The following is a 17054-nucleotide window of genomic DNA, read 5'->3' as shown; positions in this document are numbered from 1 at the left end:
AGGCTATGAGATGTTGTAAAAGAACAGTGCTAATTTAAGTTGTTAGTTAATATGTTGGGTCCTATTTTAATTGTAAATAGAAAATTCAGGTAACAGTATAAAATCAAGTTAGAACCACTAAAGATCTATTTGACATGGTTGTCGCAGTCAGTATGCATAATACCTATACCCTTGCCAACTGGTACTTATCCATCAATGCATTTGGATTTCAACAATCAGTATTTCTGTCAAGATTTAAGACAAAGAATCTCCACACATTGATAGAATATAATATTTTATTTGGGGGGGGGGGGGGGGGGGTGCTACAATGGGAGTCTACAAATGTAACTAAAGGTCTCCACACACCGAGCGCGAATTCAGATTTTTAAGCGGCGTTTCTCCATCGGTTTCCGAAAAACACGGTTTCATTTGGTTCCATTTGTACACTTTCAGATTAAAATGAACACCACGGATTTGACTGTGAATGAATTATGAATTCATAAAGTCTTCCATAAATACTGGCCCCTCTGGAGACCTGTAAACTAGTGCCACCCTCTTCAGGTTGAAAAATCTAACTTCTGACATTTAACCACTCTAACCCATGGTGCACCTATTTTGGCCATATCATTATAGGTGAATATGTTACAAAAATAAGAAAAGAACAGGTAACCTGGCTTCATTCTATGTCAAAAACGAATAAAAACGATTCCCGAATGTCGGTGGTGTCTGTGGATCCCCAGGACAACTAATGTTGGACGTTGACGGTTGACTGCTCCTGAATTTCTACCGGGGTGTGCATACAGTATGCTAGAGAGTGAAAATCCCCGGGTTATCCCTTGATGATACATCTCTGTCTGTCTCTCTCGAGGTTTGGTGACATCTTGGTTCTTTCAGACAGCCTGAACGTAGTTGGCGGGCAGCATACCACGCTGGCCTGTGCGCTGATTGCGTCCGAATATCCAGCCCTCGTCGATGGGCTCCACGTCTGAGATGAGGTCCCCCTCCTGCAGGGACACCTCATCTGCATCTGCCGCCGTGTAGCTGTACAAGGCCTGGTAGCGCTTCTGGAAGAGACAGAGCTCCATGATTGTGTTGTGTTGTGTTGTTTTTGGCAGCAAATTTTGATTTTCGTTTTAGTCATAGTCTCTTCAATAGTTTTCATTTAGTTTCAGTTACATTTTAGTCACCTGGAATGTTTTAGTGGTCTAGTTTTAGTCGACTAAATATCATAAGCTTTAAGTCGACTAAATCTAAAATCTACTAAATCGACTAAAATGTATTTTGGTGGACGTTGATGCCATCGTAATGACTAATGACTTGCTGAAAATAGCCGATCTACAAGCTCACAGCTCAAGTTGTGAGCTTGTAGATCAGCTATTGTCAGCATGCAACCAAGTGTAAAATGACTTATACTGGATATCTCGTCCACTAGTCCCTTCCTAACACATCTAGTTTTTATTTGTTGACGAAATTGTCAGTATCAGTGAAAAAAGGTAGTTGACGAACATTTTTCGTCATAGTATCAGTCGACGAAAACAACACTGGTCCTGATTGCAGTGTTGGGCAGTTGGTTATACATTAGTATAAGGATAAACTACTGGCTTAATTACATTTCCAGTAGCTTGTGGGTAGCTTTTTTGTTTGTGTTTTGTTTTATTTTATTTTACCATGTAAGGAGGTAGTTGGACAAAAGCTACAGCACAATTACTACATTTACAGCAGCATATAAACATAAAACAGATGAGTTTTGAGTACAGTTTAAGGTTGCAACAGTTAATTTAACTAATCAATGTAATTGTTTATAAAGGATTATATATAATTTACTAAAATAATAGATTAGTAATCAATACCTATTTTAAACATTCATAGCTCTTGATTATTCTATTCCTATTTTACTGCACTCAGTGTGGCTACTGTAACTACTTATTTTGAAAGAGCTTTAGTGTATACGTATTTCTGATCACACTGTCTGATTTTGTAGACAACTCTACAAAACAAACAAAAAAATAGGAGAGTCACATTTCCATTCCAAGTTTCCAGGGGATGTTGGGGTTTCTGCTACCATCATATACCAAGGCTCCAATTTGCAATATATTGATAAAGGGGTGATTGGATGCCACTATTCATTTATTGATTATTCAACCAATCATCAATTATGAGTTATTTAGCTTTCTTCATTAATGAAAGGTCATCATATAATTTAAAGAGGATTCTTTTATGCAGTATTTTGCTTTTTCATTTAGAGCAGAGAGACGGAAAGAGAAACTAGCCAGAGAGGGCAGAAAATAGACAACAGTCTCCAGAGGGAATCTAACCAAGGATCAAGGATTATGTGGTTGAAGCACTAAACCTACGTTGCCAACCATGCCATCCCCATGTGTGTTCCTTACCCCACCACTGGGTGGTGCTACGGCAGCAGGTTGCACTGGCCCTGGCTGTTGATTGTACACCTGAGGCTGGGCTTGCTGCTTCTCTTCATCATCTACCCATGCACACACACACACACACACACACACACACACACACACACACACACACACACACACACACACACACACACACACACACACACACACACACACACACACACACACACACACACACACACACACACGTCACACACACATTCATGTGATCAATGCATCAATTAATACAGAAGCCGAAAATAGGGGGGCTAAAATCAGGGGTCCAATGTTAGCTCTTGAAACGGTCACTCAGAAAAACCTTACGGTCGCCTCTGATCAAATACGAAATATAGTAATGAATATCAATATACAGGAGGATCATAGGATGTATCATACAGTACCTTTCCTGTTTTCAGGGGGAGGAGCATCACTGCGAACCTTGCTCTTTTCGAATTCCTCGTGGTACTTGATCTGATCACAAAAACACACAAATGAATTGTCAGAACCACAAGGGGTCACCATATCCTCACCATTCCCTCTAACTCAAGTTTGACAACATGGATATGGATACCCCTACCCTACTACACACACTATCTCTCTCTCTCTCTCTCTCTCTCTCTCTCTCTCAGGACAGGCTGTGAGATGAAGCCTACCATTTTAGGTGTTTTGGATTATGGTGTTATGATGAGGAGACAGCTCAGCTTTTTTTTTTTTTTTTTTTTCTAGAGTAAACTTTGCCATCCGGTTGCAATAGAGTGTCGCAGTCCCTCCCCCTTTCAGAACGACGAGTGGCCCAGGAAATGAATCCCAATAATTTATAAGAAGAAAAACAAAACAAATGTGTTGTCTCCTGCCTTTCTTTCTAATGATTTGATCGGCCCAAAATATTGTGTTCATTGTCATGATTTGTCACGATCCGAGTTGGCTTTGTCCGCGGCGTAACCGTCTTTAAATAAATACTTTAAGAAAAGCCTATGGGAAAAATGCATTGGGATTCATTTCCTGGGCCACTCGTCGTTCTGAAAGGGGGTGGGACTGCGACGCTCTATTGAGTCATCGGATAGCAAAGGATCTACTCTGCATTCAGAAACATGCCATGCATGCTTTGAACTACATTCAAGTTTATGCTGGACAAACCATTTTGGAACAATAGTCTTAACATGGAGTCATGAATCTAGATATACCCTAAAACGAGACGTATAGGGGAGAAACTGGACCTTCATCCAGGAAGAGATGGGGGTCACTGGCCTCTTCTGACCTACTGTCCTCACAGGACCACTGGAGAAACAAGCAAAACACTCATCCAGTTGGACAGATGGAGACAGGAAACAGAAAGAAAATAACTTAAGCAGAAGATGCATCCTGCAGATAAGAAAGAAAGAATCCAACACAAAGATAGAGATAAAGCAAGATAGATAGAAAGAAAGAATGATTTGACATGAAAGAAAATAAACTAGCCTAGCATAGTAATGAAACATTTGAGACGACTTCACACATCATTCCTTTCTGCTACTGCTCCCACAGAGAGAGAGAGAGAGTGTGTGTGTGTGTGTGTGTGTGTGTGTGTGTGTGTGTGCGTGCGTGCGTGCGTGCGTGCGTGTGTGTGTGTGTGCGTGCGTAAGTGCGAGAGCGGACGTTCCCTCTGAGTCCACAGCTGAGAGACTTTGACCATATAGGGCAGCCTCTGCTTGGTGGACTTGGAGAAATGTCTGAAATGTTGCCTCTGAGTGTCTCTGAAGGATTGTATGCTGACATCCATGGCTGGCTCCCGCCTAGAGAGACCACCACAGCCCCGCAACTGGGACCCCTTCTCCTGACAGAAACTTCCAGCCTCTTGTGCTGATCGGCATTACTCCAAAAACTCTCTAAAAAAATGTCTGACAGAAAAATTTGGGAAGAATAATTTGTAGCTGCATGTTTGTGCAGTGAAATGACTGGCTTCGGTTGTACTTGTGTAAATAAAGATGATAGAACGGTTGACTGCGTTTTTTGTAATTTGTGCATGTCCTTAAGGGACAAACAGCTGTCATTTTCTTGTTTGTTTTTCTCTATATATAATTTCTGATTAGTTAGGTAGGTACAGACGTACGGTAAAAAAGCCTCAATGGTTATATAGGGGGTTTCAGCTTTAATATTTCCCTTTAAAGGGTAAGACCACTTTTGTAGAGGTTTGGGTTGTGTAGTTACCTTGCCATGATGTGGCTCTAAATTTAAAGAAATAAATAAAAATTGCTCCAGTGATTAGAAATTGATAATTCAAAATATGCTCCTCATTGACTTACATTGTACGCTGAAACAGCTCTCAAAGTCACTTTTTTAGTACGTAAACTAACACAAAGTTGATTCAGACAATATAGAGCATCACCAAAACTTATCCTGTTTTTTTTATTTTATAAAACTGTTAACTTCCTGTTGATTTCTTTAGCCATTTCTTTTGCCATTTTTATTAGGAAGAAACCCCTGACTGGATCCCTGGATCAGGATCCAGATCTTCAAATAGTAAAATCAACAGGAATTTAACATTTTTATTAAAAAGAAAAATCTGCATGAGTTTTGGTGATGCTTTCTATATTGTCTGAATCAACTTTGTTTGTGTTTGTTTACGTACTAAAAGAGTTGACCTGGCCATGGTCGTCTATATATCTCTTTCTCCATTGTTCTGTGAGAGAGGAACTAGAGCCTTTTTCTCTCTGAATTCACTATCATTTAACATTTCACATATGTTTTCCTGTCAATTTCACCTACAGCAATGGTAAATGTAGGCCTACTGCATGGTATGGTATGCCATCACTTGTGTTCTACGAACATTGGTGTTCTATGGATTTCAATGGGGCCTTTTACATTCTGGTGGAATATACTGTGCATACTTTTCTCAGGAAGTGTACAACTAGTAGGCCTACTACATTCTGGATTTGAAAGTGTGCATGGTACTGTACAAGGCTGTATTAGACATGCCCCACACTCACATTGCTTATCTGATCCTGTGTTTTCTTCACTCTTTGCATCTCTGGAGTGTCGGCCACAAAGTGGAATGCTTTCCCCTTGTTCTTCTCAAAATCCTCTTTGTACAGCGCCTGGTGCACACACAGAAACATACATTACTACTGAGATTCTAAACAGCCATAAGCTAAAATAGAGGCATGTACTAGTATTCGAGCAGCTCATGAATGCTGACAAGCGGATGAATGAATGCTTGATTTCTACTTTTGGTTGCGTGTAGATCTGCCCCAAAATAGCAGCTCTAGAAGCTCATAATGGTCTGCGTCGCAACTTGCAAGGCACTGTGAGCTTGTACAGTAGATGGGCTATTTTCATTGCGTGACACCAGCACGCAACGCAACTAAGTAGCAGCTGAGTAACAGCAGGCAACCTTGAAAATAAATTTGCTGAGAACATTATATGCCAGTTAATGAGTAAATCGGTTCCTCCAGTCCAGTGCTGTAGTCCAGGTTTTTTCAGACGGTATACCATAATTATCCCCTGTGCGCATGTAGGCCTATATAGGCTATACGCTTGTGCGTGGACAATGGATGAAATGATTAGCACTGCAGACAGTATATTACAGTATAGTACAAAACCTTGGCACGGCATCCTACGCATTCATCGTACATCATCTCTGAAAATTGTACATCAATAACTGTTTAGCGAGCGAGTTTCTATCCGTCTGTGGAGACCAATAGATAGAAGTACTGTATATACTGTAAGTATGTATATGGGTCACAGCCAGGAATAAAAGGAACAAACATCCAACCAAATGTACAGTTTGTCTCGATCCTTGTTAAGACACAGCATCGGAAGGAGCACACTTTAAGGTTTCTCACAAGGCATATAGCTGTCTGTGAGTCTGCATTCTGTCAAGTGACAGTGCCAAACCCTTATTTAACCACTATTCTTAGTAAAACAGACCTGAGTAGCAAGTGCAACTGTACTTGGACTGCCTTTTTACAGTACCTACGTATACACCCAATGTACTTGTCGATAATATATTTTTTGGCTAGTATTCGACCTACAATATGGGTGCTGGGCTTCAAGTAGTTCATCTTTTACTAATAGTCTATAAATTATGACATGGGCAGACATTTTCAGGTGAAAGGCATAATGTTCTGAGGGTGCAGTCTGTAGGTAAACATCCTACATGACCTCCCATCATGTTTAAAAAGTTGGCTCCTGTATGATACATCAACAGTAGACATGTTTTTCTTTTTAACCCACAGTTGTTTGTAGAAACATAACCCAAAATGTTTATTTCATAGAAAACAGACGCCTGTGGCACGCACGCACGCACGCGCACGCACACACACACACACACACACACACACACACACACACACACACACACACACACACACACACACACACACACACACACACACACACACACACACACACACACACACACACACACACACACACACACACACACACACACACACACACACACACACACACGGGGGTGAGTCATGTACTTGCTATGAGGAATATGCTGTCTCAGTGAGCGAGCTTGCTCGCCTTGACTTTTATGGTTATAAACAATGAACGCAGTTTAGCAGGGATGAAGGGAAAGGGAAGGGAGAAAGAAAGAAACGTCTTACAGCCTACTTGTATCAGCACTCATCATCAAAGAAGTACACAGTGCAACTTGATATATCTGAACTTCACATATTGAAGCTTCATGGACTGCATTAATTTGAATCTGTTACAAAATCATTGAAGGTATAACTCTCCCTCAATGATTTGTGTTTAACTGGGGATTTTAAACTACAGCAATGTCATTCAAATATGTTGAAATGTTTTCAGTTGCCGTAGTTTGAGCATTGTTACTTTTGGATTAATGTAGTTTTTAGGGTGAATTGCGTAGAAACAGCATCGTAAGTTTGGCACCTTGTGTAAGTTGGACAAGGGGAAGAGAGAGCTGAGGGTCTCCGTGACATTACCATCATTGGGTTCACTGACCTTTATGCTAATGCTAAACAGATGTGTGCAGGGCCACTTTACGGCATTGTCTGAAGCCTATAGGGGCCTCCACTGACTAGAGGCCACAAGGGCTCTTGATTGGCAAGGATTTATACAAGCCAAATACTCAACCCCAGTAATTGAGTAAAAGTAAAGATAATCCTTATCCTGGTCAAAGTTGCTCAGTTAAATTTGTACTACTTGATCACCAGAGTAATCTTAGGGCACTAATTGTGCTACTGTATGTCCAGTCCTAACCCTGCACATACTGTATCAGACCAATGTGTTGCATGCAACTCTTCCTCTCTGCCCTCAGTTTCCTGTCTATCCAAAATCCTATCTTAATAAAGATAAGAAGAAGAAAAAAAGAAAGCTTAAAAAATGTATAAATTAAAGGCTGCAGAGGCTGAAGGAGCACTGTGACTAGCAAACGATCAAGACAATCCCCAAGCTGCCAGGGTAATTCGACAAATCATTAAAAAACAAAAAAAAACAGTGATTTGGGATAGACCAATTTGAGGAATTAATTCTTGGCTGAGATAAAGCACACACGGGCACTTTTGCAACTCTAAGAAAGTAGCAGATTATTTTCTCAAATATTGACTTTGCTCTCAGGCTTACTGGTAACCAATGAAAGTGGGGAACACTCTTTTTCAATGCTGGCCTTGGTCAAGAATAGACTGGTGTCCTCCATGGATCAGAACAGAATGAAGCTGATCATAGCCAAGTGCTGGAAGGAACTAAACCTTTTAAAGGTAGTAAGTAATTCTATTTATTTTACTGTTTAAAAATGCTGTGTCTGTCTATGTCTATCGATGCATTGGACCTTGTTATAATCATCCATGTGATGTTAGGATGGCTACCATCAATTAATGGTTAACCCTAATTCCACCCTAGAGCAGAGCTACGAAGGCTTATTACTACGATCTCTGTGAAAACAAAACGCTGGTGGGGGCAATTTTCTGACATTAATCTCAGAGATTTCGGAGAAATATTTTGCAAATTTCTGACATTAAAAACTCACAGAATTGCTAGATTAATCTCAGAGATTTCTGAGAAGAAAAAGTAGAGGTGTGTGTGTGTGTGTGTGTGTGTGTGTGTGTGTGTGTGTGTGTGTGTCTAACCTGGCTATTGAGCATGGTCTGCTGTTTAAGTCGTAGGTTCTCTGGGGTTTCGTTCACTATGGTGAAGGACATTTTGGGGTAATGCCTGAAAGAAACCAGAAAAACAAGAGAAATTTTAAATGTATTCCACCTTCCCGCCAAACTCATTAAATAAAACATTACCATAGCTTTGGTTAGAAGACAAATGAAAATGAGCTTGACCTTCAAAATTATAACAGCTACCTTGCCCTCAATGCCCTCAGTAGTATTCGCATACCTGACTAACTACCTCAAAAACGTGAGCAACACCCACAGCTACAATACTAGAGGGAGCGAGAACAACGATCTGGTACCACCCATTTTCAAAACAAATATGGGTAAATTATCCTTCTACAGCACCGCCACCCAAGCGTGGAATGCCCTGACCCCTTCCCTAAAAAAATGCAAATCACTTGCATCTTTTAAAACCACCTTTCAGCATGCCCAAGGGAGAGGAAATGATTTTTACTGTGTTGTTATGGACTTTTTTGTTGTTTTTACTATGATGATATTGAATCTTGCTGTTATTGTTCATGTCATGAGAATTGATTGCAATCATTGCATAGGGCCTTTTTGAGTGTTTGACTGTACTCTGTTGCTGTTTATAAATTCTGTCTAATAAACTATTCAATCAATCAATCACAAACACAACAATTAAAGCTGGCAGCAACCCTAACAGCTAACATTTTTAAGTCTATCATTAAAAATAAGCTTGTGTGGCCAGTGTGGGCTACAAATTACAAATTTAAACTGTTCGAATGAGGGCACTATTAAAGTTTGTGAACTGGAGACAGGCCACAGGTGAGGTCATGAATCACGAGCTTGTCAAGCGTGCAAAATGGACCACTGCCAGTCCTAGACACTAAATGGAGCAGCTAAGCAAAAGTTAGACAGCAACATAAGCAAGCAGAAACACAAATATATATACGAAATAATGAAATAATGTAACTAAAATGAAATCATTTATATGCCAATGAAATAATAACGATGTAATGACATGATTGGATCACACCCACCAACTGGTTGTACTTAAGGGTGACTAATCAGCCAAGCTGGCAGATAGACCCTGACGAAGACCTTTTGGTCGAAACGCGTAGGTCCTGTTATTTATTTGCCTTGCTCATCATCAAATAAACTATTTAATTTTTCACCAAAGACGGAGTGCCTTGGATTCTTTTCTTTTCAAGTCTGCAATTCACACTTTGACAAGCAGTACAACTTGGAGGAAGGATACCTTTTGTCTATATGGTTTTACCTGTATCACCAAAGAGTACCCATCTATGAGCCACTAACAGATTCCTGCAGCGCTTCCATTCCTCTATTTCTAATATGTTTTTAACATTCACTTAAATGACGGTGAATAACATTAATATTGAAGCGAGGTGAGAGGGGAACAGCCAGTTAACGCTGCCACATGTGTACAGCATCAGACGTTCTACAACAGCACTATCAAGAGCATCCTGACAAGATGCATCACCCCCTGGTAGAGGAACTGGCTGCACCGGCTTCGACTGCAAAGTGCCACGGAGTGCATTGTCAGAAGTGAGCTTCCCTCCCTACAGGACGTATGTGAGAAGCAGTGCACAGCCAAGACTGAGAGGATCACCCAAGGACACTCACCACCACAGCCACTATCTGTCCATGCCGTTGTCGTCGTCAGACAGGCTAGGCAAGCAATACCTATACGACCAGACGGTTTCCACTTGTCAATCAATGAGCACTGTGACAGTCTTGGTGAGTCATAGACAATCACACAGGCACCATTTATTAATTTGTCTTAGTATACATGACTATGAAATGAATACACTCCAATGCTGTTCCACTGGCACCATACACTTCACATTTTGATATCTGCTGCTAAGTGATCTCTTGCACAAGAGACTGCCTCATTTTTCCTTTCTTTCTTTTTTCCTTTGTGTCATTCTCTATTTTTATAACTACTGTATATTTTGTACCTGCAAATCATTGGAGCTTGCGCACAGAAAATAATTTCTCCTACTCTTTTACATCTGGAAAACTTGGTGCGACAATAAACTTGAAGTTGATGCTGGAGGAGAAGATGAAGTTTACACCCGTCATAACCATCACACCCATATAGGCACAACACCACATCTGGTGAAAATATGTTTTCACTGAAGAGTAAAATGTTAGGATGGCTACCACTTGGGACATATCTGCATAGGCCTATAACTAGGCCCACAATACATTATTTCTTTCTACTTGTGGATTTGTATAATTATATTTGTATATGTATACTGTCAGTTGTATAAATGTTTCTGTTTCTGCATAGGGACTACTGTACTGATGAAAATGATCGTTCTTGCTAAACTCTAGCATGTTTACATTTACCATTGGGGTCATGGTAGGACAGAATCTGGTGATGTTCTTGTGGTCAAGGAGGATGTTTTTTTTGTGGGGTTCCTTAAGGTTGGTTGAGGGATAAACATTACACTAACATTTATGACGCTCCTTTTGAGATACATGTGATTGTATGCCTTATAGTTAATATGCTGTTGGTTTCAAGTGTGTGTATGTGCACTGTAAATCCTGTTGAGGTAAAGATGAATTATTGCGATGTTGGCTTTTACGCATCCAGGGATTTTAACACGTCCGTGCCCACGGGCCCATTGTCTCATAATGTGCCTATGCCCTATGGCAGTGGTTCCCAAACTTTTTCATGTCAAGGACCCCCAAATTGACACTAATTAGCCCACGGACCCCCAATTGAAAAGATATGTTAGTGACCTTCCATAAGAGCAGTGATTCTCAACCCGTTTAATTTCAAGGACCCCCAGGTTGACATGCATTAGTCTACGGACCCCCATTTAATGGCATTTCTATCTCTGTTGTTGATTTGTTGATTTCTTGCTTGTGTGATGTTCCATAGATTGCAGAAATTAATTTCAGTATATGAGACTTTGTGATATAAACGGTAGCGATAAACTGATGGCACAACAAATACAATGGCAGATCACATTGAGGGAAGGTCATATAATTAGAACGTCTGTCTGCTCACACTTCCTTATTTACAACAAATTTACACACATCTTTGCTGTCCATCTCTGTCTGCACAAACCACCAAGCAAATGGGTGCTTTTGTTCAGATACCAGACGTTATAAGAGAATCATCTTCCCTCTGTTTTATAGGTACTTCGCAAATAACTGATATTTCTGAGCTAATATCTCTGTTGATTTGCTTCAATTGGACATTATGTGAACTTGAGCGACATAATTGGGGTGCACTTGCACTCTACCCCTACTAGAAGAGGTTCTTTATCAAACTACAGTGATTCACAATGTACATTGTTTTTATTGTAGTGTAAACACTCACATACTGCAGTAAGGTTTCTTGTCAAAACCTTTGTAGTTGTTCATGCTCAAGGCCATCTTGCACACTTCACAGCTGAAACAGCTCTTGTGCCAATACTAGGAAAAGACAAGACATTGACAGAGAATATATGAGAGACATTTCACAGTGGAATATTGATGATCAATATAAGAAATACCTATTGGCATGAACAACATTCTAGTCTCCAGTGATGGTAAGTTTTTAAGACACAGTAAATATTACTCGCCCACATCCATGGAAAAGACCCTGCAGGGCTGCCTCATACAGTATGTCTCTATTTGGAACAGCTAGGCTAAAATGGCTATTTAAATATAATTTGAAATAACAGCATGGGAAAATGCCGTTTTCATTGAACATGAGAGCACAGCTGTTGCCTGTCAGCCTCACTGGATGGGCTTTGAGGTTGGCATGGGAAATACAACTGGAACACTGATGCTTGCAGGGCAGCATTGATGTTGATAAGTCTGTCAGTGAGATGTGTGCCATAGCAGTGGTTCCCAGACTGGGGTCTGGGGACCCCCAGGGGTCCTTGAGGGAGTTCCAGGGGTCCCTAGCTAAATGATAGTTTGGAACCAAATGGACCCTGGACCCTTATGCGTCTGTAATTCTGAGAGTGTACAAATGGGGGTCCATAGACTAATATGCATGTCAAACTGGGGGTCCTTGAAATTAAACAGGTTGAGAATTACTGCTATAGAGCCGTAAAAATCTCTAAATGGGGGTCTCTGACATGTCTTTTCAAATGGGGGTCTGCGGGCTAATTAATTAGTGTCAATTTGGGGGTTCTTTGACTTGAAAGAAGTTTGGGAACCACTGCCATAGAGAATGAGACTTTGACTAAAAAAATGTCACATGGAATGTTGTTTTACTTACTTTTACTTAGGCCTACATACTTAATTACTTTTTAATAATTGCATAATTGTAGGCCTATACCATCAGTCTCTCTAAATAAATAACCATAAATTGTAAGATTATAATTAATATTAGAAATTAACGAAAACGCACTGAAAATCGTACAGTTTTTAGTAACATTTAAATTAAAGACCATCCCTTACCTTGTCCAGGCAATTAATTTTTTCTGTGGGATAAACTGCTTTCTTGCATCTTCCACAGGGGGGATTCATGGTGATTGGATTTCTTCACCGAAACGCGCTATAATGAGAATAAAGATGTACTAGCCTAGTCCACCGACCTTATCCTCACCTCAACAAGAGACAGAGTAGAGGAGGAGTCACTGAACTTCTTCTACCGACCATGATGTTAACCAGCAAAGGGTGACCTATCGAATAATGTGACGCCTGAGGTCTTCATATTATATTTTAGTGTTGTACAACGAAAAAGTTAAATGGCTGGTCGCCCAAAAACATTTGGTAGGCTACTAATTTTTCTTTCTAGACACGTGTTTTAAGGGGAAATTACATTCGTCCACGGTCCTCGAACCTTTGGAGTTAAAGGAATTCGTCGTCACTCGTCACACATGCCGATGTAACGCAACAGAGGCAAGACGGCTCTTGGGGGCTCCTTATAAGGAGTAGCAGTCTAGCAGACACTACAGTAGAGCAAATCAAATGTTCTTCTAAACACTGACAGTCAGCTACCCTAGTAACCCTACTAGAACTAGTCACGGTAAACATGTGGAGACATTGGTCTTGTTTTAATCCGAGGTAGTTTCTACACGAGCTAGACTTTCTGGTTTGTAGAAGCGTTGTGATTGTTGGAAAAAGCCATGGAAAAAGCATGTTCAATGATTTGGCGCCCCCTGTCTTAGAAATAGGTTAAGTGCAGTCGATTCTTCCACGCCGTCACTCACAACCAATGTTAAAGAATCCTTGATCGCGCGAACTTAAAATCGCTATTTGCGGTGGATCACGGGAGTGTTTCAATCGGAAATATGTATTGACTAATAGACTCACTCGACATACCGTAATATACAGCATGTTGAATTGTAGGTCTTGGAATGTATATAAACCCATACAGACCCACATTGTCACCGTCAGGGGGTATAGCTCAGTGGTAGAGCATTTGACTGCAGATCAAGAGGTCCCCGGTTCAAATCCGGGTGCCCCCTCATTTTGATATATTTTTTGCATTGCTTGCTGATTGTTCTCTGATACAATGTCTGGAGTATAAATATTGATTGGACCACTGGACGTCTGGTTTAATAGTTATTTAGTGGATATTCTCAGTCGTACCCTCCACGATCTGCGTCATTTCATTGGTCGCTCTGGGGCAGTGGCCACAACGTAATCTAGTAAGAGAGTGGCGACACTAGCGGTTGACTCCCATTGTAACAATTGAATGCGGAAGTGCTCATTCTATCTCAATGATATAGTTCCAATGTTTGGAACTATAGCCCATAGGCACCCACTTTGCGGCGAGATCAAAGCGTGCCCCACTCTCCTACTATTCCACTCGGATTATGCATTGGTCTGGGTCTTGTCTTGAGCAACGAAATTCTGCTGTATTAAATAAAACCCTGACATTTTAGGTAAAAATCTGAGTACGGGCCAGAGAGGAGCGGTTAGCAACAAGTGGATTTCCAGGTTGGATTGGATGGATGCTATGTGTGATTTAGCCTCGGTCCCAGGCTTACTTATCTGCGAGTGTGACTGCACTACAAGGCGTGCGTTTGATAGAGTGATAATTAAGTTTACGTTACCCCTCGTCAGCCACTGGTGTCTCGACTCTCGAGGAATGTGAGTATTAATATGACTGGGACGAGACCCCTGGGTTGGGAGGAGTGGATTCAGTTCGTTAACATATTTTGATAACAGAGACCTGTCACTGAGTGTCACCTAGCTGTGGCTGTGTCCACTGTCCACATTCAATATAATATAACTTTTTCACGGCAGTCGGTAGCCATATTCATTTACATAAATAGTCACACAAATGACACCACAGATGTTCACAATTCACAGTCACACTCACAGGTTTATTGAACATTTAGTGGTTGCATTCAACTAGTCAGAGCCCAGCAACTTGTAAAATAGCAGCTGCTCTGAATGGTTGATCTCAGGATATGACAGGAACACCAACATTACTTTAATAGTTGGTTTAATTACTACAATAACACTAACACACACCTGTGCTTACTGCTTGTCCTATTGTTTCATGTAAATATGGCTGCTATAAGGCTCTATTAACTTCTCAAAGTCAATTAATATGCAATATGAGCTGATCTGTTCTGACATTCCATAATATTATGTTGATCTGATCACATCAAACCCTGTACACTCAAGACATGCTCCATATATGGGCAGTACAGAATTAATTCAATATGTTGATCTGAACCCCCATGCCAAAGTGCCAGCGCTCGCTCGCCCAGTAGTCTGCTGTCACCTAGGCGGATGTGTGCACACGACCTCGTCCTAACCTTAGATCTCCATATATGGAGCTGACCTTTTCTGACATTCCATATGTTGATCTGATCACATCAAACCCTGTACACTCAAGACATGCTCCATATATGGCCAGTACAGAATTCATTCCATATGTTGGTCTGACCCCCCCCCCCCCCATGCCAAAGCGCCAGCACTCACCCAGCTGTCACCTAGGCAGATGCGTGCATGTGACCTCGCCCCTTTAGAGCGAAGTCTCTTCTTGCCCTCAGTCGTCTTACCGGTTGGTAGCCTACTTGAGGAAGCCAGTAAAAGCTTATAGGGGTATTCAAAATGCACAAAGGATCCTCTAAAACATTTTAGAAAATCCACAGCAATGCTTGCAATTTACAATTTACAATTATGTAAGTTATAAATTGCACTCATTCAGAATTAACAAGTCTTCACTAGAGATAAATTCGGCAGCAGTGGAGTATCACCCTTCTCTCTATAAGATGCTTGTGACATTTTTGATCATGTATTTTAAGAAGATTGTATGCGATTTAGTAGCTCAGAGACAGTTGTCGATTTGTGAAAGTACAAATTACATCCTAAAACAGACAGACAGACAGACAGACAGACAGACAGACAGACAGGGAATGTTGATCTTAAATCAATCAATTTGTTACACAAATATAAATAAACTCACTACAACTTACCTAGTAGTTGTTTCTCAAAATCACAGTCACAATCTCCTCTCGTGACTGAGAGCTCCTGTGTGTAAGTGAAGGCTTTCGATGATAAGATATTTGGCCAGGTTCAATGGTGGCTCCATGTAGATCCAAACTGAAAGTGTTAACCAGTTAAGCCCTGTATACTTTGTTGTAAGTAAAAAAAAAAATCACACACGTGTGAACTGAGTGGTGCAATTCCCCCCCCCCCCTCTCTCTCTCTCTCTCTCTCTCTCTCTCTCTCTCACTCTCTCTCATTAGAGTCACTACCCCTCTCACTGTTTCTGGCGCCCCCTACTGCTATTATTAAGTCACATACTCATGCTCACACAGACAGACACACACACACAAACAAACAAACACACAGACACACACACAAACAAACAAACAAACAGGTACGAGGACATTGCAAGCTGGTTGTAGGAGTGGTTGCACCACTCAAAAAGAAAGAATAGGTGCACACTAGGGTTCATGTGTTTAAATTACCATTGACCTTTTACATATCAAGCCTCGTATATTAGGAAATGTTTAATGGCTCGTACACGCTGCTATAATATAAGATCTTGTCTTGAGAGCAACAAGTGTCCTCTTGATCTAGAAATTAATTGTGCCAGCTAGCTCCTACTGTGTCCTTCTCAGCCTCTACTGTCTCACTCAAGAATTAGAATAAGAAATTCTGCTAGTTCTCCGCTTGCTGACAATTAGTATGATACATCCAGTAAAGAGTAAAGGATCCCTGTTCAAAAATGCAATAAATATTTTGAACTGAAGTCTTGGTGTGTGCGACCCACTACCGTTATTTTTTACATCCAGTAAAGGAAAACTAGTAAATATCAGGCAATAATATTGCTGTCAGGCCCTTTCATAGATTTAATTGCTAGTTTATTAATTATGGATTCAGCTATTTGATGTATTCTGTACTGTCTTGAAAGAATACCTGATCCGAGAGTATCCCCTACAGACCCAGCTATACTTGAACAATGTTTTTCATCCAAGGAAAAAAGTGAAAGACAATTTCTGGCAATAGACCATGTAGCTGGTTTCAGTCAATTTAAACTGTACCTGACTGTAATCTAAAACACAGGACATGAAGGCACTGATCAAAATTGCTGGACTGTGTGTTGTGTTTTGAACTTTGTTATATAAAAGCATACCACATATATGTGTGTATATATAAA

The 17054-nt window shown here is 40.6% G+C and overlaps 1 protein-coding gene across 1 annotated transcript; it reads right to left on the bottom strand.

Moving 5' to 3' along the window:
* Positions 1–404: 404 nt before the first annotated feature.
* Positions 405–13034, bottom strand: LOC310875056 (LIM and SH3 domain protein 1-like). Its single transcript, XM_083788097.1, has 7 exons — positions 12884–13034; positions 11811–11905; positions 8462–8546; positions 5351–5458; positions 2786–2855; positions 2370–2461; positions 405–1043 (listed from the first exon to the last, which is right to left on the bottom strand). Exons 1-7 carry the CDS (start codon positions 12950–12952, stop codon positions 870–872), a joined length of 693 nt encoding a protein of 230 aa, XP_083644223.1. The 5' UTR covers positions 12953–13034; the 3' UTR covers positions 405–869.
* Between the last annotated feature and the right edge of the window lie 4020 nt (positions 13035–17054).

The sequence above is a fragment of the Protomyctophum parallelum genome (genome assembly GCF_964188405.1).
Source record: "Protomyctophum parallelum genome assembly, chromosome: 17".
In the NCBI taxonomy this organism is placed as follows: domain Eukaryota; kingdom Metazoa; phylum Chordata; class Actinopteri; order Myctophiformes; family Myctophidae; genus Protomyctophum; species Protomyctophum parallelum.
Note: the sequence above shows the minus strand (reverse complement) of the source record. Positions and strands in the feature narration are given on the sequence as shown.